Consider the following 24,561-nt stretch of genomic DNA (forward strand, 5'->3'; position numbering starts at 1 on the left):
AAAGTTTGAAGACCCTCACGTTTTTTGATTTGGTCACTGGCAAACTTCTTTTGATGTCCAAAGGGTAGATCATTTGAATGTCGCAGACATACAAACCACTGAAGCGGTTTTTTAAGATGTTCTCCTTACAGCCGTATTACATTACCCTTAACTCCAGTATTTACGACTGTTTCGTCACATGCAATAGCTGGATTTGATACTTTCTGATATACCAGACAGCGGATACCCATATCCAAAATATTTGCATCCTGGCTCATGCACAAGTGTTATGTGTTCTTCCACGATCGATTGACCATAAAACTTGGTATTGTTTTTTACTTGAGCTAAAGTTTTGTCTTTGCGTCGGTATTTTTTTTTTCTTTTTTTTCCCTATCAATCATTGGGCTTATCACCATTTTTCTGGGACCACTTTGATTTAATAGAAATTCGCGCTCATCCAGAGGCACTTTTTGAGATTTGCTACAAAGACAAGTAATCAGAGTGTCACATTTGCATGCTGCAAGATCGAAACGTGTAGTTTTACTTTTGTTTTTAAAGCATTGAATTTTATTTTTGTAAAATTCACTGTTTTGTCTGTTCTTAAAAATGGGTTCATAAGTTTCATATATTTGTCATGATAGGCTGAAGCTGAATATAACATAACATAGATAAAAGCTGAATAATTCTTGTATGTTAAATTATTGGAATTAAAGCCTTTTTCCATATTTCCTCCAATTTAATTGTAACGTGTTCGGCAATACCAGAAAATTCTGGCTCTTTCTTGCTGAGTTTTTTTATCCTCTTGCAACCACAAAACTTCATCGCTTGTTTGTATTTCGGTAAAACATTTTCAGGTATATTTAGTGGTTTCCCAAAGATGGGGAGGTCCACAGTACATCTTGATTTTATTCCCCATGGTCCTGGTTTATCTATTTTAAAAATCTTTAATTTACAGACAACAATAATAACAAAGTAAGGCAAGGCACCAAACATAAGTGAAAATTACGCGCACGGACTCACGAAGCGGGATATTTCAAAGGGGTTGGGGAGACTGAAAAAACAAATAAAACTTTAAATATCGTTTAAATTTGTAATTGACAACATTTTAAGTTTTATTTAATTGATCTTATATCGAGTTAGCACATATTTTATTCCAAATAATATAAATTGAAATTTCCATAAAAATCAGATATTTAATGAAATTCAAGGTCGTTGGGGGGCAGAAAATTTGCTTAGAAAAAAAAATTAAAAATACTAATATGCTGAAAAATAACACTAGCAACTTTTTCACGCTATTAGATATAACATTTCCAACTTTTATTTTTTCGATGCACCCTAAGGTACATGTATTGATGTCGTTTTTTATTATTCCGGTAACAAAATTTTTTTGCTTAGATGGCATTATACGGGGGAGAATGGAAGCGTTGTATTTTCTCTTAACTTTAAAAAATTCTGTGGAAAAATTTTGAGGGCTGATTTTGTTTCGTACTCCTTTTGTATTATCCTGGAAGTATCACTAAGGTTTTGTTTTTTTAATTATGCAAATATCTCTTTTCTTGTAAGAGCTGTAAATAAAACACTGCTTTGAAGGTTTTTTTTAACAAAAATATCAAACTCACGAAAATTAACAAAACAAAATTAACAACAAAACCAACCAGTTCAATAGCGGGTATGTCCACCTCTTGCAGTAACGACTGCTCGCAATCTGTTTGGCATCGAATAAAGATGTGTTATCCTTGCCTCGGGAATAGCCCGATATTCCTCTACCAGGGCCATAACTGTACCAAATTTTCTGGAGGCCTAGGATGACGGCGAATAGCTTTTCTTAATTCATCCCATAAATACTCAATAGGATTGAGATCTGGGCTGCATGCGGGCTATTCTAATCTTATCAATCCAACCTCTATTTTATGAGTCAATCAGTGTTTTTATTTACAAAAAATTGTACAGCTCTTAGAAGAAAAGAGATATTCGGATAATTAAAAAAACAAAATTTTAGTGATGCCTCCCGGATAATGTGACAGGACTATGAAATAAAACCAGCTCTTCCATTTTTCCACAGAATGTTTTAAAGTTAAGAGGAAATAAAACACTTCAATTCACCCCTGTATAATGCAATGCAAGCAAAAATTTTGTGTTACCGGAATAATACCAAACGATATCAATACATGTATGGTATGTTTAACAGTAAATGGTTGAGTTCAATTAGTTACCACTATAAACATCCTGGATTAACCGATAATAGTATAAAAGGCCCGGTTTCAGGTAAAATTTATTTCAGGCTTTATTATGGGAGTACCTTCTAGTCAGTGTTAATTGCAAAAGACCAACTCTGTCTACCTCGTTCGCTTATCGCTCCGGGTGGGTCTTAACAATGGGCCAGGTCAGATAAATTTAATAATATTTACGACCGCACTAATTGAACTCAACCATTTACTGTTGAACAAACCATACCTACAAACTGGTGCAAGAATCTTGAAAATTGGAGTAGAAATAATAAAGTTATAAATTATCAAACTTAATCAAACATTTTCGGTGGCGGAATTTTGTGTCGGTGAGTGTATTATAAAAAAATTCAATAACATATTTTTTTTTGTCATTTTATACACTTTGGCGGAAACTTAACACAACCTTATATTCTTATTCCTTAACTGTCACTTAACAAAACTTCCTTAACAAAATAAAATACACTTTCACCATAAAATTTCCAAATTCCAATATAAAATTAGTTGTGAAAAAAACTGTTTAGCAAAAATTTTAACAGACTGACAGCCACAAAAGTAAACAAACCAGAAATGTCACAATGTACTTAAAATCTGAAAATATAGCCCAATAAATGACCGTTTTATAGTGTAATTTTCAGGGGCAACTCCGAATTGCATGAAAATTTGGATTTAGGTTCTACTTACCCTTCATTTCAAAGTTGAATTTGTGCCGTTGGTTGCTTTTACTTGGGGGGTGACAGTCACCCCTTCTCGGGGGGTGAAAAACGCGTGTTTAAAATAAGCCCGGAAATGGATAAATTAACAGATTATACAGTAGGAAAAATGAAAGAATACCCATGAACGAACATATAAAACACGTATTTTCTTGTCACTGTGTCACACAAAAAATTTGCCAGCGCAAGTACATGTAATAATTATTGTTACATGTACTTGCACTGGACAATTTTCTTTGTAACACGGTGACAGGAAAATACAGCGTGTTTTATATGTTCGTTCATGAGTATTCTTTCATTTTTCCGACTGTAAGCAACTTTCGTTCTATAAAGTTTTTTACGTAAGTCAATACTTTTCGAGTTATTCCCGATTGAAAATGTAGATTTTTCGACAAAAAAACTACGTTTTCAGACCGTTTTTCGCAAATAACTCAAAAAGTAAATATTTTATCGAAAAAATATTCCTACCAAAAGTGTAGCTTGTAAAAAAACAAAAAAAAAAATGGCGTATCAGTAAAGTATATAAATTGAGTAAGCAACGTTGTAGCTCGTGAAAAATACGTTCTTATTCGTCTAATTCCAAATCGAATAATTTAACGCGAAATCAACAAAAAATTAAGCACTTTTCGGGAAAAGTTATTAACATTTTTAAAGTATCTAAAAAATATTTATATTTGTTTTTTACATAAGTTTCTAGCATCAAAAATAAACGAGTTACACTGAAAAAAAAAGTTGGCCCCTTTTTTTTGGTAAAAAGAATCGTGAAAACCTCCCTCTATTTAGCACCCTAAATAAAATTAATCGTTACCGCTTTACCATTTATTTTAACTGTATGTGTATTGTTTATATGATCTGTGAGTTTGATTGGTTTGAAGTGCTTATTTAAAAAAAAATTAGTTTTATAGTAAAAAAAAATTCTAAAAATTTTTGAAAAATTTCTTTTTTTCAAAATAACTTAAAAAGTATTAGTGATAAGAAAAAATCTTAATGAGTAAAAAAAATGTAGGTTTTGCTATTATAAATACTCTAGTTTCATTTTGTTTTTCCGTAAGACAAAAATTGGTATGGCTGTTCAAAAACAGATATGGCTGTTCAAAATTTGCATACACTAGTAATTAATGACCCGTTTAAGCTTTTTCAACTATGACCCTTTCAAAAATAAGCGCTTTAAACCGGTAAGACTGACAGATCATATAAAAAATACATAAGTAAGTAAATTGTTTGTAAAGCGGTAAAGATTAATTACATTTGGGGAGCTAAACACGGGGAGATTTTTATGATGAGCGTAACTCGTTTATTTATAATGCGAAAAATTTTTAAAAACAATTAAAATAAAGCTTTTTATAAACACTTTAAAAAGTTTGAATGGGTTTTTCCCAAATAGTGCTTAATTTTTCGGTGATTTCACCTTGAAATATTCGATTTGAAATTAGACGAATAAGAACGTATATTTCATGAGCTACAACTTTGTTTTTACTCCATTGATAGACTTTACTGATACACTGTTTTTTCGGTTTTTTATAAGCTACTCTTTTGCTAAGAATATTTTTTTCGATCAATAATTTACTTTTTGAATTATTTTCGAAAAACCGTCTGAGAACGTAGTGTTTTTGTCGAAAAATAAACATTTTCAATCGCAAATAACTCGAAAAGTATTGACTTACATAAAAAACTCTATAGAACAAAAGTTGCTTAAAATCAATCAATTTGTCCATTTCCGGTCTTATCTTGAACGTATGTTTTTTCACCCCCGAGAAGGGGTGACTGTCACCCCCAAGTAAAAAGCAACCAACGACACAATTTCAACTTTGAAGTGAAGGGTAAGTACAACCTAAATCCAAATTTTCATGCAATTCGGAGTTGCCCCTGAAAATTACACGGTATCGCCGTATTTCCCGTTCATTTACTGGGCTAATATTCCTAAGCGTCTTTTTTTGTACATATCTCTTTTCAATATATTGAGACTAGAGCGTTCATAAAAATAACATGTGCTTTTACTTAATAACAGGCGGTAGCTGGTTTGTTTTTAGTTTCATGCGTGAAAGAGAATGATGCTAGATAAAAAGTATGTGTTTTATCTCGCCAGGTGCTAATAACGCGCGGATAAAGAACCCTGGACTCAAGTGTATGTACCTACATAATACAAAATATTTCACCTCAAGTTTCCGATGAAACTGGCAGGCGAGTTATATTTGAAAGTAGTGATTTTTCCCGTCTCCACAGTTACTCCACTTAATTTTTTCTAACTTCTTCCTATTTTATCGTATTTCCCTCCAATTCATTCTGACTCCCTCAAATTTTTTCTGACTCCATCCAATGTTTTATGAATCCCTGCAATTTTTTTATACTTCTCCAACTTGTATTATTTCCTCTAATTTTTCAGCTTCTCTGATAGTTTTTCTTAGATCTCTGTCTATACATTCTGCAGCTTAATCTTTCCCATTTGATTCTCTTCTTCTGTCCATCATCTGTCTGTAACACACTAGCGGTCATCCATAGTTTGTTTTTTCTGTCATTTTCGGTCGTATGTATTTGTTTAATATTTCATTCCCATTGTTTCTTGTAAGTGGTTTATTTTTCTAACTACTTCTACCTTTGATTTGTTGTTCTTGAGATGTTCCCGTATTTCTTGTTTGGTATCATTATCTCTTGGTTGTTTAACCTTCGGATGACCAAGGGGGTAAATTTTGACCCCAATGTATGTTTTTATTTAATAAATTCAAAAATATTTTCAATTTTAAACTCATTATTTTTTTATTTGACATTAATATCATTCTAGATAGCCTCATATTCTGTAATAAAAAAATTCCTTATATTTTACGAAAAAAAAATTTTTTCTGAATGTGGGGTCAAAGACAAACTGCCTTGGCCTTCCATGTACCAATTTTATATTAAGTAAATACCGTCTATTATGTGGATTTGTTTGTCAGAAACATTCTAATATTGAAAAGAAATTGTTTGTTAAACCTGTGGCGACGTAAATTAAAAAAAATTGTATATTTATAAATTTCTTTAATTCTATGATTCCTGTTTTTGTTCAGTTGTAATTAAAAATATGTTTTACTAATGTTTATTTATAATTTATTGATACAATAGTAACATTAAAATTACGAATACATTATTACATTTCAACTTAATTTTTTTGTCAATTGTCATTTTTGACTGGGGGTCATTTTTGACCCCCGTTGGTCATCCGTGTATAAAAAAAGGTTGGTCATCGGAAGATAAAGATCATATTTTGAACTATTATACATAGAATTTTATAGTAATGGAAATGTGTTAATAATACATTCATTCCACCAAACATAGTGTAGGAAACAGAGGTTGAACCTTGCAAAATGGACACAAGTCCGGTTTTATTTTTTTTCTGGCATATCAAGGGGTGATTAACATAAGACTAACTTTTTCTGAAAAAATTTCGCCCCGGAACCCCCCTTTTCACCCCTTTAAAGGGGGTAATTTGTGGTTTTTGCGGAACGTAGCCCTTCCTGTACCTTTTACAAAAAATTTCTTTTATAGAAATATGAAGAGGCCTATATTTTCTACGATTTATTTCTGACAGCATCTCTCTATCATCCACCGTTTAGCAATGGTGGCGCCCCAAAATTGACAAGTTTTTAAAAAAGATGTTTTTAAAAAAAAATATATTTTTCCCTAACTGTAAGGGAAATTAAAAAGAAATTCTGCGGAAATTATTCACAAATAGATGATTGATTTTTTGGTATACGTTTCACTTAAGGGTAATTGCCCTTTTTTTAATTACAGGGTGCTACATTTTCAAAAACCCCTTTTTATACCATCTGAACCGTTTATGCTAGAGTAAAAAGACTTTCAGCGATTACCCATGTACTGGTGTTATTTACAAATTTGTATAATGCACCCCCATTTTTTCCCCGAAACCACCCCAAAAAAAAGAAGAATTAATAAATAAAGTGATTTTCTTGGAATCCTTCACACACAATGCCCTTCATTAATATGCTTCATATATCATTTTGTGCACGTTCTTATTACCCATGCATGGACACTAAAAGCGATTTCCTAGTGCAACCCCTGTAGCCAAAAAGAATAAATAAAATGGGGGTTGAAAATTTTTTTTTGTTTTTTGCTTTTTGATCTATATGGGCATATGCTTCATCAATAGTGCTTTTCAAAAATATATATGGTTATTGCAACATCCCTGCGGAAACCACCCCTATCCTTGAAAATATACTGCAGAAACTGCCCCTATACCTTGGCGAGCATGTTTTTACGATTTTCTCATTACCTATTCATTTTTTTAAACAAAACTTATACAAGGTTAAAGACCACTATTTACTCTAAAAATTAGGTCCTATTCATTTTTTTCGTTTAAGCAACCGTTACGGCACAGTGGCGCCGTAAACCTCATATATGCTTTGGCGGGCTCCAGTTTTCGTTTTTTTTTCGTCATCTGTCCGTTTTATTGATAAAGTACTTATGTAAAATAAAACAACACAGTGTAACCTACAAATCATGACCTATGCACATTTTACATTCTTTGCTCCCCAAAGCCACAGTGGTGGCCCAAAATAAAATTTTTCATATTTTCGCCACCTACACGCATTTTATTGCGTTAATGCTACCTTAATAGCACAATATTCACCCTTAAGTGGTCGCTAAGCAGTGGCGGATCCAGGGAGGGGTGATGGGGGCGATCACCCCCACCCCTCTCAAACCAAGTGATATTATATTTGAAGATTATAAAAATATTCATTTATTTTTATAGAAATACTTATATTATATTAATATTATTTTTATAAGAATGACTTTTTATGCTTTAGCGACAGTGGCGGATCCAGCATCGTTAAGAGGGGGTGCCAATTGGTTAAATTTCTATAAAAATAAATGAATATTTTTATAATCTTTGAATATAATATCACTTGGTTTGAGAGGGGGGGGGGAGGTGATCACCCTCATCACCCCTCCCTGGATCCGCCACTGCTTAGCGACCACCTAAGGGTAAATATTGTGCTATTAAGGTAGCATTAATGCAATAAAATGCGTGTAGGTGGCGAAAATATGCAAAAATTTATTTTGGGCCACCACTGTGGCTTTGGGGAGCAAAGATTGTAAAATGTGCATAAGTCATAATTTGTAGGTTGCACTGTGTTGTTTTATTTTACATAAGTATTTTACGAATAAAACGAACAGATGACGAAAAAAAAAACAAAAACTGGAGCCCGCCAAAGCATATATGAGGTTTACGGCGCCACTGTGCCGTAACGGTTGCTTATACGAAAAAAATGAATAGGACATAATTTTTAGAGTAAATAGTGGTCTTTAACCTTGTATAAGTTTTGTTTAAAAATAATACATAGGTAATGAGAAAATCGTAAAAACATGCTCGCCAAGGGATAGGGGTAGTTTCTGCAGTATATTTTCAAGGATAGGGGTGGTTTCGCAGAGATGTTGCAATAACCATATATATTTTTGAAAAGCACTATTGATGAAGCATATGCTCATATGGATCAAAAAGCAAAAAACAAAAAAAAATTTCAACCCCCCATTTTATTTATTTTTTTTTGCTACAGGGGTTGCACTAGGAAATCGCTTTTGGTGTCCATGCATGGGTAATAATAACGTGCATAAAATGATATATGAAGCATATTAATAAAGGGCATTGTGTGTGAACGATTCCAAGAAAATCAATTTATTTATTAATTCTTCTTTTTTTGGGGTGGTTCCGAGAAAAAATGGGAGTGCATTATACAAATTTGTAAATACCACCAGTATATGGGTAATCGCTGAAAGTCTTTTTACTCTAGCATAAACGGTTCAGATGGTGTAAAAAGAGGTTTTTTTAAAATGTAACACCCTGTAATTAAAAAAAGGGCAATTACCCTTAAGTGAAGCCTATACCAAAACATCAGTCAATTATTTGTGAATTATTGCAGCAGGATTTCTTCTTAATTTCCGTTACAGTTAGGGAAAAATATATATTTTTTAAAAACATCTTTTTTAAAAACTTGTCAACTTTAGGGCGCCACCCCCGCTAAACGGTGGATGATAGAGAGATGCTGTCAGAAATAAATCGTAGAAAATATAGTCCTCTTCATATTTCTATAAAATAAATTTTTTGTAAAAGGTGCAGGAAGGGCTGCGTTCCGCAAAAACCACAAATTACCCACTTTAATGGGGTGAAAAGGGATGTTCCGGGGCGAAATTTTTTCAGAAAAAGTTAGTCTTATAATAAGCACCCCTTGATATACCAGAAAAAAAAATAAAACCGGACTTGTCTCCATTTTGCAAGGTTCAACCTTTGTTTCCTACACTAACAACATTTTATTGATATTTTTAAAATAGTAAATAAATTATACATTGTTATGTATAACGATCTGACAATATGATTGAACTACGTTCCGCCAACTTTCGAGTTTTCATCTTCTTTTTCTGGATAATCCCAACTTTGCCTCTCTGCTTTAGCTGTTAGGCAATAAATTACGGAAAGAAAAATTGAAACGGCCAATATAATCCACATACATAATCTCCATTCTTCCAACGTCTCATTTTTTGCTATAGCTCCAACCATATAAGGTCCAACAATACCGGTAAGCGATCCTAGACCATTGACAATAGCCATTATGGTACCTATGGTAAAAACAGAACTATAAAATAAGTTTATGAAGAAAATTTTACGTGAAAAAGAACCCCACAACCAGAGCTGGGCCGGGTACTGATAAATTGTACTAGGGTACAGAGTACCGGGTACTTTTCATATTTGAGGAACGAGTACAGAGTACCGAGTACATTGCTCAAAAAAAGTACTCAGAGTACAATACTCAAAGTACAATTACCCGAATTTCTCGGGTACTTATTTCGAGTACATTTGAATATGGAACCCGAAAAAAGGGAAGAGGGTAATAATTATTATCTCTGCCTCTCTAAACATATTTCTTTATGAGTCATGAAAACATAAAATAACGTACAACTCCAACTTAAATAAAAAAAAATAAGAATTTTAAAAATTGATCATTGATTAATACAGTAAAACCTGTCAGTAACTACCACTAAAATGTAGCAATTATTGGCCGATATAGAAAAGTGGCCGGTATTTCCAGTTTTTCAAGTTCACAAAATATATAAAAGATAATTGTTTATTAAATAACTTTGTTTATTAAACGCTTTTTTTTTACTTCAATAATTTGCATCAAATCTGTAGATGTTAATTTGACTGACTTTTCTTCAATGCAAATGAATGAAAATTTCCAGACATATGCCTTACTGATACTGGGAAACTGAAGCTATATTTTTATGGCATCTTAATATAATTTACTATTTCCAATATAAATAGTAAATTACTTGATGGATTTAAATTAAAATAAATTTTAAAAAATCACAAGTAATAATAATAGCGTTACTTTAAAATACATGCATTAGGATTTGAAAAAAGTTTGATGTAAAGAAGGGGGGTGTCTGGCGCCTTTATGTGCCAGTCCGGCCCTGCCGAGTACTTTATTGAAAATGTAGTCGGGTACTGGGTACTGAGTACTGAGTACCCAAAATGTACTTAGAGTACAAAATTCGGTATTGCCCAGCTCTGTCCGCAAAACTCCTTATGGAACAGTGATCCCAGTCAAATTTAACGAAAGTTCGGTCAATGATAGTTCTCAGTGTGTAGGTAGATTAAAGTTGCTATGGTAATAGCCAACGTCCGTAACGGACAAGGCACATGAAGAAGAAGAAAGTAGATTAAAAAAGATCATGGGACCTAGGTCTGAAAAACTATTATTCTGAAGCTACAGGCTTTTGAAGTTATTAGATTCAGGTGCTCGGTGTACGTTACGTGGGCTAATTCACGGTCAAGTGAACGAAACTACAGTAAAACCTGTCAGTAACGGCCACTAAAAATGAAAGAAATATTGGCCAATATAGAAAGGTGGCAGGTATTGCCAGTTTGTGTAGTCTACATACAATTGGTTTGGGGAATTTTTAAACTGGCCGTTGGTACAGGTTACCGGTTTTGGCAGGTGACCGGTAAAACAGGTTTTACTGTATTTATTATTCAAAGAAGAGAGACCCATTTTCCTCATCCATATTTGCGTGTTGCATATGAATTCGTGCTCAAAAATAGATGCACGTATTTTATTCGTCTAAAAATCTCGGAAACGTCCTCAGAAAACTGAAGAATTGCAATAGAAAATGTGCTGCTAGAGCGGTATAAGAATTATCATGGTTTCATGAATGCTTCACACTATCCAATACCAGAATAGCTGCTTTTCCACCTTATCGTAAGAAAACTAGTGAATAGTGGCGAATTTTCCGGGATGAAAGGAATGGGGAATAGCTGTTTGTATAACAAGGGAGGAAAGTGCTTCTTTTCCTCCCGAGAATGAAGTTTACTGCCCGACGCGTAGCGGAGGGCAGTAATCATTCAAGGGAGGAAAAGGCACTTTACTCCCATGTTATACATGTGGTTTTTCCACCTTCCTCAAATAACAAGTCATTTTTTCATTTTTACTTAATTTATTTATGTAACTAACCAACAAAATTTATTAGAACTAAAACTAACAAGTAGGTACAATATAACTGTCAACTGTCAAATATAAGTCAAATTATTAATGTAAACATTGTTAAATCAGAATAACATTTTACTGTTTTTTACCAATCTGCAAAATACAGAGTGTTTTTAAATAAACGTTAAAATGTATAGATACTTACGTAATAGAAAATAGGTATTGTATGTCAATAAGTTATATTTCATGAATGAAATACCATGACGTCACTTTTACTTTTCCTCCCTAGGAAGGAAAAGTACAACTTTGCTCCCTACAATCAGGTCCGGAAAAGTATACTTTCGGTAGAAGTAGGTGGAAAATTATATTTCCGTAACAAGGTTCAGAATTAAAGAAAAAAATATTGAAACATAAAAAATACTTTAGCTGATATGAAACTTAAATTATAAACCGAAAAATTCAGCCCAATAAACCTGATAGGAAAATTAAGGGAATTTATTGCATATAAGTTAATACCTATGTATGTCTTTTACTTAGTTTCGGTTTATCTATTTTATGTTTATTGGTTGGTATTTTATTGGTAGTCCCCCTCCCCAAGGCAAATGTTCTGCCACTGCTACTGAAGCGCCTTCAGAAAACTGAAAAACTGAGGAACAACCATATCATAACAAGTGCTGCCAGAACAGCACAAGGCATCTCAAGTTCTCACGCATGCAGAATAGAGTGCGTCTAAAAAACATTAGATATGCCGACGCCGACGAGGCAGTAATATAGCTTAGATGGTTTACAAAGAATAATGTAGCGCATAACAGATATAAGTAGAGAACATGGACTTGATCTCAATACGAAATGAAAAAAGTACGTGGGAGTCAGTAAAAGCAAAATATTAATTTCAATCGTTTATGAAAAAATAGGGTTTAAGTCCTCTTCGACTATTTTTATGTTAAGATTTTGCTGATTTTCGTTAGATACATCATATGTCGTGTTAACTAACGACCTATCAGGATACTTAACATTGGGTTGATGTTGTGCAAAGCCCAAAAACCATAAGTACCCACAGTTCTCGCACCAGATTGACAGGTACAGTAGTAGTACCCGCTAATCTGGTTTTCTGCAGGCTCATCTTAATCATTGTCTTCATCAACCCTGTAGAAAATGAATATTTGGTGTTTTCTAGCTTGCCGAAACCTAGAAAATATTCAAATTCTTATGAATCCCGGTTGATTTATATTCTCATCAATTTAAAACTCTTCGTTATTGTCTCTAAATATTTTATCTTGTATATAAGACGGTGCCAGTTTAACCTGATATATCCCAATCTTAAAGTCTTTTTGACATTCTAAGACGAAAACAGAAAATTTGTAAATATCATGATTATGATGGCTTCTCCATTGACCATTTCTTTTAATCACATTCTCAGTCTGAACTCTTGCTTGTATTGTTAGTATACATAATATGCAGAATTTCTATGTCAATAACGTAATATCTTAGGTATTGTCGATGCAGCAAGTGTCAGTGCCGCGGTTCTTCATTATTTTAAATTTTTAACGATTTAGCGTTTTTTTTTTTGAAAATCAAATCATGCTGGTGCTGAGATCAGGTTTTTATTCTGTATGCGTGAAAAGGTGAACAGTCTTGTGTGGCTCTAACAGCACTTGTTATGATTGTTACTCAGTTTTCTGAAGGCGCTTCATTATGCTTCAGACAGGCTTCATTAGCAGTGGCACATCTACACATTTTCTTTGGAAGGGGGGACTTTCAATAAATCACCAACCAAAAGAGATAAAATAGATCAACCCAAACTACATGAAGGACATAGATCATAACTTATATGCAATAATTTCACTTAATTTTCATAACTATCGAGTTTATTGGGTTGAATTTTTAGATTAAGTTTAATGTCAGCTAATAATGTATTTTTTATCTTTCAACGATTTTTTATTTAATTCTGGGCCGTGTTACGGGGGAATTCCTATATTGCCCCCGTAGATCCCCCACTGTTCAATAGTTTTTTTACAGATGTATACTGTGAAGCATGCATGAAAACATGATAATTCTTATGTTTCTCTAGAAGCACATTTTTTTTCTTCAGTTTTCTGAGGGCTTCTGAAGTTCTACTTTAGTCGCAAGACTAAAATGCGATGGATCTATTTTTTACAACGAATTCACAAGCAACACGTAAATATGCATAAAGAAAATGAGTCTCTTCTTTCTTCTTCTTCTTCTTCCTTCTTGTATGTAGGCTTTAAAGCCTGTTTCTTCTTCAATATTAGCCTCCTAAATTGTTTAAGTTATGGCACCATCTTTTCTTGGTCTGCCAATCATTCTTCGTCCATTTGGTGACTTATCTCGTGCTATTCGTACTATCCTATCCTCTGCCATTCTACTAATGTGTTCGTTCCACTCCTGTTTCCGTTTTGTCACCCATCCATTTATATCTTCTATATTGCATGATCTTCTTATGTTTTCGCTTCTCTCCTTATTGAACAGACTTTTCCCTGATATTCGTCGGAGTATTTTCATATCTGTTGTTTCTAGTAGTCGTCTCGTTTTAGATGTGTCAGGGCTTGTCTCCGCCTTGCATGTTAATATAGGTTCAATTGCTGCTTTATAGATTCTTGATTTTGTGTCTTGTCTTAGGTGTTTGTTCTTCCAGATTGTGTCATTAAGAGATCCCGCCGCTTTACTTACTTTTAAGCTTTGTTGTCGTACTTCCCCTTCAACATCTCCGTATCTGGTTATATCTATTGCCAGGTATCTAAACCTTGCTTCCTGCTTTATTATTTTCCCATCAATTTCGATTTTACATCGTAGTGGGTATTTAGATGTTGTCATACATTTGGTTTTTTCTGCTGATATTATCATATTGTATTTCTTGGCTGTTGTATTGAAGATATGTGTTAATCTTTGGAGATCGTCTTTTATCTCGGCGATTAATGCGGCGTCGTCTGCATAACATAATATTTGGATTTCTTTGTTCCCCATTCTATAACCATGACCTTTACGTACTACTTCTCTTTTCTTTCAATAGTAAATATTTTCATTCACTTGACCGTGAATTAGAGCACATAAAATAAACCGAGCACCTGAATCCAATAATTTCAGAAGGCTGTAGCAGCAGAACAATAGTTTTTTAGACCTAAGTCCCATGTACTTTTTTAATATACGCACTGAAAACTATCATTGACCGAACTTTCATTAAATTTCACCAGAGCCATCTTTCCATAAGGAGTGTTGCGGGGTCCTTTGAATATTGTGTTACTCTCTCAGAGTATGTCTTTGATGGCGGTTGTCTAAAGGCTCAAATTCACGATACAATGTGTTGTAGTGTGAATGAAAAACAGACTTTAAGGAGAAAAGGCGTACTTGTCTTCTCGTACATAATACGCTGAATTCTATAAAAAAAAATCAAAAATATTTTCCTGAAAAATCGAGGCATTTTCATTATTTCGATTATTGTTATGTAGTTCACACGCAAATAGGTCATCTGCATGGGCTATAATTTGTAAAGAAAAATTAAACATGTTTCATCTGTGATCTAAATACGTATCTCTTACGACTTTCTCTAGAATAGTGTCAGAGCTTTATCGACCAGTCGGTGCGTTTTGGTTCAATTCAGTCTTCTTGCAAAGCCTATTTGATAAGGAGTAAACCTAAAAACACGTGTCAGAGGATGACAAGAGAGTCGAATTGAATCAGAACGAAACCGTTTATTTTTATTTTGTTTTAAACTATAATCGGTAAAGAGTACACAATGATAGCGGTTATTTTGCCGGTTATTAGGGTGCTCATCACTGTATATTATATTATACGATAATATGTTTGTAAAGAAATCTTACCTCCGTAATGAATAGTAATATCATTGACGTTGACCTTCATGCCAGAAAAAAAGGGCCCAACGAGGAAGAATGCTACTGTAACCAACACCTGGGCTGCCACTCGGCTACATCCAACGTATACCATAAGAATCAGCAATAAAGAAGGTACTATGCAAGCAAAAGAGGTGTACAACTTTCTGGCAACTACTAAACTTAACAAATTTCTGTTGGTTACAAAATCCGCCACGTATGCGAAGAATATATTCGCCACCCACAGGGCTAGGAAAGGTAAGGCTGTTGTGGTAGCGTTGGCTCTAACGTTCATCTTCAAGATTTCTTTTAGATATTTCGGCAAATCGGTTAGAAGAGTAAAGAAGATGAAGTTGTGGCTGAGCTGACCAGCTAGTAGTCCCCAAACCTAGAAAATATTAAAAAATTTCATGAAAGGAAGTATCGATAGTTCACAAATGTGGTCTAGAGGTTACAAAGTACTCGACCCTAAGAATGCAACACAGGGTTTATTAAAAAGTTAAATGTTAAAAATCTTTAATGGGCACGTTTCTGCTCAACAAGAGCCATCATCAGCAATGTACAGGAAATACAACACAAACTGACCCAACAGGAAGGAGAAAGAAGCGATTAAGCCTGGATTGGATGACAAAATGTACTACATAAACATTTAAAGTAACTTCTCTTAAGAGGCTACAGTAGCGATCAACAGGTAGCAACAAACGCGGTCCAAGATTGCGGCTGTAATTTTGTATATTTTGTCGAGATATTTGGCACACATGTTTATACGAGAAATAGTGGCAAATGAGAAATAGATTAGTATGTGGAAATTACTCTGTAATTAAATACAATAATAAAAAAACGAGCCCTAAGACGAACAAAAAAATACACTTTCTTCAAATAAACTTTTTTATCCCATGCCTAGATTTTGTGCATTTTGGACCTACTAAAATTTTTAATGTCTAACAAGAAATCGAACATATTATATAACTAATAACTAATTAGGCAACATATAGAAATTGTCACTGTCATTTTGACAAACCTGCGTCAGATTTTCTCTTATCTGATCTGTTACCTTTATCGATATCTGTTTAGTGCAGTAGTTTTCATTCATTTTAAGAATTCGTTATTGTTTCATAGGAAAGTAGTGTTTTTTTATAGTTAATTTATTATATTTTTGTGTAATAGAACTAAGTTGTTGGCCTATTTGAAAAAATAGATTATTGTTAATTGTGAGTTTTAGTTATATGTACAAATATATTTTACGTAAAAATATTTCGAATTCTAATGCGAGTACATAAAGTTAGAGTGCCTTTGGCGCTCTATGATCTAAATAAAATAAGACGGGTCTTGTTTCGCTTCACAACGAAATGATTATTTATTATTATTATTTCGTGCAAATACCTATGTTAACATAAAATTTTCACCCATTTTGGTTTATTTTTATAAATATTTATTTACTAATAACAAAATTGTTTTCTATTACTTCCATTTAGCGCGCCTATGAGTTAATATCACATTCAAGTTTTGTCAAACAATTCCGGAGCACTGTTGCCAAAGTTTCGCAGACCTTACGAAACAAGGTATGATACTCAGTCGTGTGATGGATGACCGAAGTTAAGTTTAACGTTTGAGTTAAAGTTAAGATAACTCTCAGGAATAACGTGCCCATAACTATATAGGTAAAATTTGGTGTGATGTATCGCTCGCAGTTATGAGATAGTTATATCTTCAACGTTATATTAGAAAGAAGTTTTGAGGAACAAATTTTGAAGTAACAAAGAGAACCTTATGTACAAATAGTACAAATTCGAGTGAGCGCGAGAGATTGTTCCGAACAGCTGTTTGGGTTGCTTGGTGTTTCTAAGTTGCTTTCAAACGGTAGATAGAAACAGGGTTCCCATATTGGTGTATTTTCCCAAAATTTTGGGTTAATTTGAAAGCGTCTATTGCAATTTTTCGAAGCAGAAATTGTAGTGGGATTTTTTGGGGGCGGAAAATTATGGATGATTTTAAGGGGTCATAGTAAATTAAATTTGCGAATGTACATAGAACTGTATATTATACTCCCATATAATCGAAGACGATAGGAACTATGAATTATTTCCATGGCCCTCGTTGATATTGTAGTATGAATTTTGCTTTACTGTTCTCTTCATTTGACTAATAATTTATTAAAATGCGGCAACAATTGCGGCAAATTTGGGGACTTTGGGGTATTTGAGCTTCAATTTCAGGGAATTTCAGTTTCTAAGTGGGGGATTTATAAAATATCATCTGGCAACTCTGGATAGAAAGCTCAGTAGGTACTTAAAATAAAATTTCAACTTATATCGCTCGATTTGTTTTTGTATCATTTTTAAAATTGTATTACCCTTCTATTCTTAATTATTAAATTACTAGCTTCTAAATTCACTTGATTTCTGTCTAAAAACAAGTCAAAAGATGAACCTAACCTTGCATAACTACAGAGTTATCTCATAACTTGAGGTTTAACGTCGCGTTATAAAGTGCCCAGATAACTCAAGAACTGTCAAGAAATAACGCAAATAGTTAAGTTAAGTATGATACATCACACCAATTCGATGGTTATAACATAACTACAGGATAACTTTACGTTAACGATAACTTCGGTCATCCATCACAGGGCTGACTATCTCCCGAAGTTATATTGATGACGCGCTACTGTATACTCTTAAGCTATTATCGTCCATTATATTACTAGCCCAATAAATGATCGTTTTGGAGTGTAATTTCCAGGGGCAACTCCGAATTGTATGAAAATTTGGATTTAGGTTCTACTTTAAAGTTGAATTTGTGCCGTTGGTTGCTTTTACTTGGGGGGTGACATTTACCCCTTCTCGGGTGGTGACAAACGCGTGTTTAAAATAAGGCGGGAAATGGATAAATTGACTTATTTTAAGCACCTTTTGTTCTCTAAAGTTTTTTACGTAAGTCAATACTTTTCGAGTTATTCGCGATTTAAAATGTTGATTTTTCGACAAAAACTACGTTTTCAGACTGTTTTTCCCAAATAACTCAAAAAGTAAATATTTTAGCGAAAAAAATATTTTCAGCAAAAGTGTAGCCTATGAAAAAACGAAAAAAATGGTCTACCAGTAAAATCTACAAATTGAGTAGAAGCAAAGTTGTAGCTAAAGAAAAATACGTTCTTATTCGTCTAATTCCAAATCGAATAATTCAACGCGAAATCACCGAAGAAAGAAGCGTTTTTCGGGAAAACCTTATTAACATTATTAAAGTATCGAAAAAAGCTTATTATTTGTTTTTTACAAAAGTTTACAGCATCAAAAATAAACGAGTTACACTGAAAAAAAAAATTGTCCCCTTTTTTTGGTAAGAAAATCGTGAAAACCTCTATTTAGCACCCTAAATGAAATTAATCGTTTGGCTTTACCATTTATTTTAACTGTATGTGTATTGTTTATATGATCTGTAAGTTTGATTGGTTTGAAGTGCTTATTTTTGAAAACATTGGGTTTTATAGTAAAAAAAATTTTCTAAAAATTTTTGAAAAATTTTATTTTTTCAAAATAACTTAAATAGTATTAGTGATAAGAAAAATATTAAAGAGTAAACAAATGTAGGTTTTGCTATTATAAATATGCTAGTTTATTTTGTTTCTCCGTAAGACAAAAATTGGTTAAGATATAGCTGTTCAAAATTTACATACACTCGTGATTAGTGACCCATTCAAGATTTCTCAATTATAACCCTTTCAAAAATAAACACTTTAAACCGGTGAGACTGGCAGATCATATAAAAAATAGACAGGTAAGTAAATTGTTTGTAAAGCGATAGCGATTAATTTCATTTGGGGAGCTAAACACGGCGAGATTTTCATGATTTTTTACAAAAAAATAGAGAGCCAACTTTCTTTTGAGCGTAAGTCGCTTATTTTTAATGGTACCACTTTTGTTAACAATTAAAACAAAGCTTTTTATAAACACTTTAAAAAAGTTTAAATGGGGTTTTCCCGAAAAGTGCTTAATTTTTCGGTGATTTCACCTTGAAATATTCGATTTGGAATTAGACGAATAGGAACGTATTTTTCATGAGCTACAACTTTGTTTTTATTTGATTGATAGACTTTACTGATACACCATTTTTTTGGGTTTTTTATAAGCTACACTTTTGCTAAGAATATTTTTTTCGATAAAATATTTACTTTTTGAGTTATTTGCGAAAAACGGCCTGAAAACGTAGGTTTTTTGTGGAAAAATCAACATTTTCAATGGCAAATAACTCGAAAAGTATTGACTTACGTAAAAAACTCTATAGAACAAAAGTTGCTTAAAATCAGTCAATTTATCCATTTCCGGTGTTATCTTAAACATATGTTTATTCACCCCCGAGAAGGGGTGACTGTCACCCCCCAAGTAAAAGCAACCAACGGCACAATTTCAACTTTGAAGAGGAGGGTAAGTAGAACCTAAATCCAAATTTTCATGCAATTCAGAGTTGCCCCTGAAAATTACACGGTATCGCCGAATTTCCCGTTCATTTACTGGGCTATACATGGTACCTCTGAGTCGATGGTGGTTTAGTGTATAATTTATAGATCGAGAGGAGCCATCTTGTGTTCACATCTTTGTGTATCTATAAATTACACATAAAACCACCATAGACTCTGAGATACCATGTAATATAATAGCTCAAAAATTTATGAAACAGTTCGTGAAGTATGCTTTTTACGAACGCACGCGATTTTTAGAGCACGAGCGACAACGGAGCGATTGCTATACATCGCGTAAGTTCGCAAAAAGTACTTCACGCACAGTTTTATACAATATTTTATCTACGATAAACAAATAAAAAAACTGTAACTCTTCGTCACTGGAATTCATTTCTATTCTCCAATTTTTAGAACTTTGACATTTAAAAATTCTAACTACTTTCAAACCTCAAAACTGTCAAAAATTTTGTTTAAGTCATTGCTCATATTGTCATCACCATGACAACGCGAAAATTAAGGATATTTGATTATATGAAAGTGTGCCAAAAACCCATTGAAAGTGTGCGAAAAAGTAAATCCAATTTAAAATACATTGTTCCTTCACGCACACTTTAAATCCTTCACGCACTGCTATCTATAATGACAGTTGTCACAAACTAAAAACTTATACATAATATGACATAGAGTAGATAAAAGTTATTTTACAAACACATCAAAAAGTCCATTTATTTGACAGCAGACGAAGCACTATGGAAATGTGACGAAAACCATAAAGGAATAAAACCGTACTGGTGGGATGAAGAAGTAGAAACGAAATTACAGATAAACGTCAGAAATACCAAACGTTCCTATCAACAAAAACAAAAAACAATAATATAATTTATAGGGATAAAAGGCAGATTTCGAGCATATACACACACCGGCAAAATTAACCGAACACGTTAAAAATGGGACATGTTTGATGTCTCGTATTTCATAAACCAGTGGTCCGATTTGAGTGATTTTTTCAGTATGTTATAGCCTTATTATTTAAGAATATCATTGTAATAATATTGTTACTAGACAGGTAAATACCATTTTATACTGGGTGTACCAATCATACTGTGTTTTTTTCGTAAAGTTTGGAACACCCTGTGGAATATTCTAGCATATGTAAAATATTAGAATTAATACTCGATTGTAGACTTAGGCTTGCTTATCATTTTCCTTTTCGATTCATTTACTTATGTGAGATAATAAAAAAGTTATGTACGTTAACAGCTATCCATGTTTTTCATCAATAAATCCTCATAGTAGGGGAGGAAAGTATACTAAATTTGCAGTTACTCGAGCGTTATGGGGACCTATTGTAGTGTGAAGAGTATGTGCTAAAATCAGAAAAAGGTTAAGTTAAGTTTTCCATAAAGTGGGGGACTTTTCATTTTTTAATTTAATGTTCCATTTGAAACAATCATTTTTCTCCGATTATAGCGCTGTCTATCCATAATTCGAAAAAATATGTCGAATAAAAGTTGCTTATTTTTACGTAAAGAATCTAAATCTGCAATAAAAGTTGAGGGCTCCTATTTCATATTTTAAATTAAATCCCCCACCCCACCTCCGTGGGGGCTCGTGACACTCCACGGAGAGGGGTGGGGGGTAAATTAAAAATTATAAATACGACCCCGCGATATTTTGAGAAATGAACATCAGATCGTAAAACTGCAAAATATACCTATTCAATATTTTTCAAAAATCTACCGAATGGCACCAAACACAACCCCCCACGGAGGTGGGGTGGGGGGTTACATTAAAATATTAAATAGGAGCCCCCTATTTTTATTGCAGATTTGGATCCTTGACGTAAAAATAAGCAAGTTTTATTCGCAACGTTTTTTCCTATTATGGATAAATGGCGCTATAATCGGAAAAAAACGATTGGTGGAAATGGAAAATTAAATTGAAAAATGGAGAGTCCCACACTTTATGGAAAACTTAACTTAACTTTTTTTGGTTGTAGCACCCACTCTTCACAATCCACTCCAGGTCCCAAGAACGCTCGAGTAATTGCAAATTTACCATACTTTTCTCCCCTACTATGAGGATTTATTGATAAAAAACATGGTTAGTTGTTAAAGCACATAACTTTTTTATTTTCCAACATAAGCAAATTAATCAAAAAAGAAAATGTTAAGAAAGCATAATTCTACAATCGAGTTTTAATTTTAATATTTTATATACGCTGGAATATTCCACAGGGTGTTCCGAACTTTAAGAAAAAAACACAGTATGCTTGTTACACCCGGTATAAAATGACATTTACCTGTCTAGCAACAATATTATTACACCGATATTCTTAAATAATAAGGCTATAACATACTAGAAGAATCACTCAAATCGGACCACTGGTTTATGAAATACGAGACATCAAACATGTCCCATTTTTAACGTGTTCGGCTAATTTTGCCGGTGTGTGTAGTTTAATCAAATCTTGCCCAAGTATACTTTCGCTAACTTAGCATCATCAGGGGCATTTCGTCAAAACAGGAAGATATCCCAGCAAAATGTAGATAACATTTGTATGGCAAAAACGTAATTCAAAGAATTTTGCAAGTAATGAATAACATTAAACTCACACTGGGCGAAGGAAAAACAGATCAAAATTAATTAAAATTTGCCAGATACTACATCTTGGTAAGAGAAATGTAAGAAAAATAATATAATTTACAAAGAAGCCCAAACCAAACCCAAGTAAGAAAGAAGATAACTAAAAAAAAAAACGAATCATGGGAAAAGAACTGCAAAAAAATCAACACTTACATAGGACGTAGAAGAAGCACAGAGGGTTGGGATTAATTAAAAATATGAGAAATAATATAAGAAATAAAAAACTATGAAAAAAATTTTTTTAAGAAACGCTTTTCTTTAGTTACGAGTGACTAAAATTAAAAATATTATAAAAAAATCAACCAAAATGCAAAAAATAAAAAAAATTAAAAAAATTTAACACATTCGTCAAAGAAAAGCGTGGCGCGTCTTCATCGAATTAAATGGTTTTCGCCCCACGCTTTTCTTTAACGAATGTGTTAAATTTTTTCAATTTTTTTATTTTTGGCTTTTTAGTTGATTTTTTTATAATATTTTTAATTTTAGTCACTCGTAACTAAAGAAAAGCGTTTCTTAAAAAAACTTTTTTCATATTTATTTATTTTTTACTTTTTAGTCTTACACTTTTCAAACATTAAAATATAACGTCATGTTTATTAACATATGTATAAAACATATGATGTACTAACATGAAAAGTAGTCGGAATCGGCAAAAAAATTGAAACTTTATTGTTTATTTATGAAGCATAACCTAAACAATTATCGTAAAAAGTGACATTATGTATAGTTCATATAATTAGCTACAATTTGTAAGCTACAAGTTTCAAGTTTTTACATTGTAAAAAACAAGACAATTTAAACATTTTCCATTAAAATCGTTTTTTATTATTTAAACAATTAATATACATAAAAAAATTTCTATTGACTATTCGTGTATTGTTCCCACGAATGCATATGTCTGCAAATTTTCATTCATTTGCATTGGGGAAAAGGCAGTCAAATTAACGTCTAAAAATTTGACGCAAACTATTGAACTAAATAAAAGCGTTTAAAAAGACGTTCTATCACCAATAACAACGGAAAAATGGGAAGAATAATTTAAAAAATTATCTACTAACAGAACACAAAGACCAGAATTTGTTAACACAGAAGACAACACGATAGATATACTTACATATAAATTCATCACCATTACAAACAAGTAATTCAAAGATGGAAAAAATAACCAAATCTCTGAAAAATGGAAAATTCCCTGGTCCTGGTGACATCCCTGCAGAATTAGTGAAAACCAGTACAGACAAACTCCAGAAACAGCTAAGAAAACTCTTCCAATATTCTGTAAATGATGCCGAATTACCAAAAGAATGGAAATTTTCTGTAATGACAACCATCCACAATCAATGTGAAAATTACAGAGAAATTGCGGTAAACAGCACAATAAGTAGGATGTATGGGAAACTTATTAAGAACAAAATAGAAAATGACTATAGAGATTACGAAGCAGAGGCGCAAACTGGCTTTATAGCTGCGCGGTCCACAGTAGACCACCTGTACTCTATTATGCAAGTTATTGAGAAAAAAACAGCCGGCAATAAAGAAGTTCACCTAGTGTGCGTAGACTTACAAAAAACACATGACAGTGTGCCCCTTAGCAAATTTATGGTCAACCCTACATCAAACCAACATTAAACATGGTCTTATGAAAGCAGTCCAAAGTCTGTATAATGGAACGACTGCAAAAATTAAAACTGGATCAAGAATGTCTGAGGGATATAAGGTCACGAAAGGATTGAAGCAAGGTTGATGTATTTCGCCTACCCTTTTTAAAATGTATCTGGAACAAGCACTCAGGCTGTGGAAAAGAAAATGTAATGGCATGGGTATCCCTCTCAATGACGAGACAACACTAATACACTTTATGTTTCGCTGATGACCAAATTTTGATTGCTCAGGATCATGAAGACTTAAGTTACATGACGCGGAAGCTAATAGAAGAATATAACAAATGGGGCATCGAAGTCAACATTAATAAAACTGAAGCCATGTGTACCTATTGGAGGGACAAAGCAGTCCATTACATTAGACGATGGGGCAGAAATTAAACACTGTGGTGAATACAAGTACCTGGTCATGAAGATAACTCAAGATGGAATACTCGATTCTGCTATAAAAGACAGAAACATACAGGGTAGAAAAGCCATATTCATAATGAACGGCATTATGTGCGACCAAACAATATCTAAAGCGAACAAACAGCTCGTATACAATACCATACTTAGAAAT

At 33.1% G+C, this 24,561-nt stretch overlaps 2 protein-coding genes across 5 annotated transcripts in view; one reads left to right on the forward strand and one right to left on the reverse strand.

Annotated features, from left to right (window-relative positions):
- Nucleotides 1-24,561, forward strand: part of LOC114342101 (fibrillin-1) — a 423,761-nt gene that overhangs the window by 150,566 nt on the left and 248,634 nt on the right. The window lies entirely within an intron of this gene.
- Nucleotides 8,856-24,561, reverse strand: part of LOC126892259 (putative inorganic phosphate cotransporter) — a 59,294-nt gene continuing 43,588 nt past the window's right edge. Inside the window, exons 5-6 of one of the 4 annotated variants that reach the window (XM_050661771.1) lie at nucleotides 15,228-15,624; nucleotides 8,856-9,523 (exon numbers count right to left, since the gene is read on the reverse strand). In XM_050661771.1, coding sequence (XP_050517728.1) covers nucleotides 9,288-9,523; nucleotides 15,228-15,624 — 633 coding nt within the window. In that variant the 3' untranslated portion in view covers nucleotides 8,856-9,287. The remainder of the gene's footprint in view (nucleotides 9,524-15,227; nucleotides 15,625-24,561) is intronic. The other 3 variants (XM_050661770.1, XM_050661769.1, XM_050661768.1) reach the window with 3 other exon arrangements.

The sequence above is a fragment of the Diabrotica virgifera genome, chromosome 9 (genome assembly GCF_917563875.1).
Source record: "Diabrotica virgifera virgifera chromosome 9, PGI_DIABVI_V3a".
Lineage (NCBI taxonomy): Eukaryota > Metazoa > Arthropoda > Insecta > Coleoptera > Chrysomelidae > Diabrotica > Diabrotica virgifera.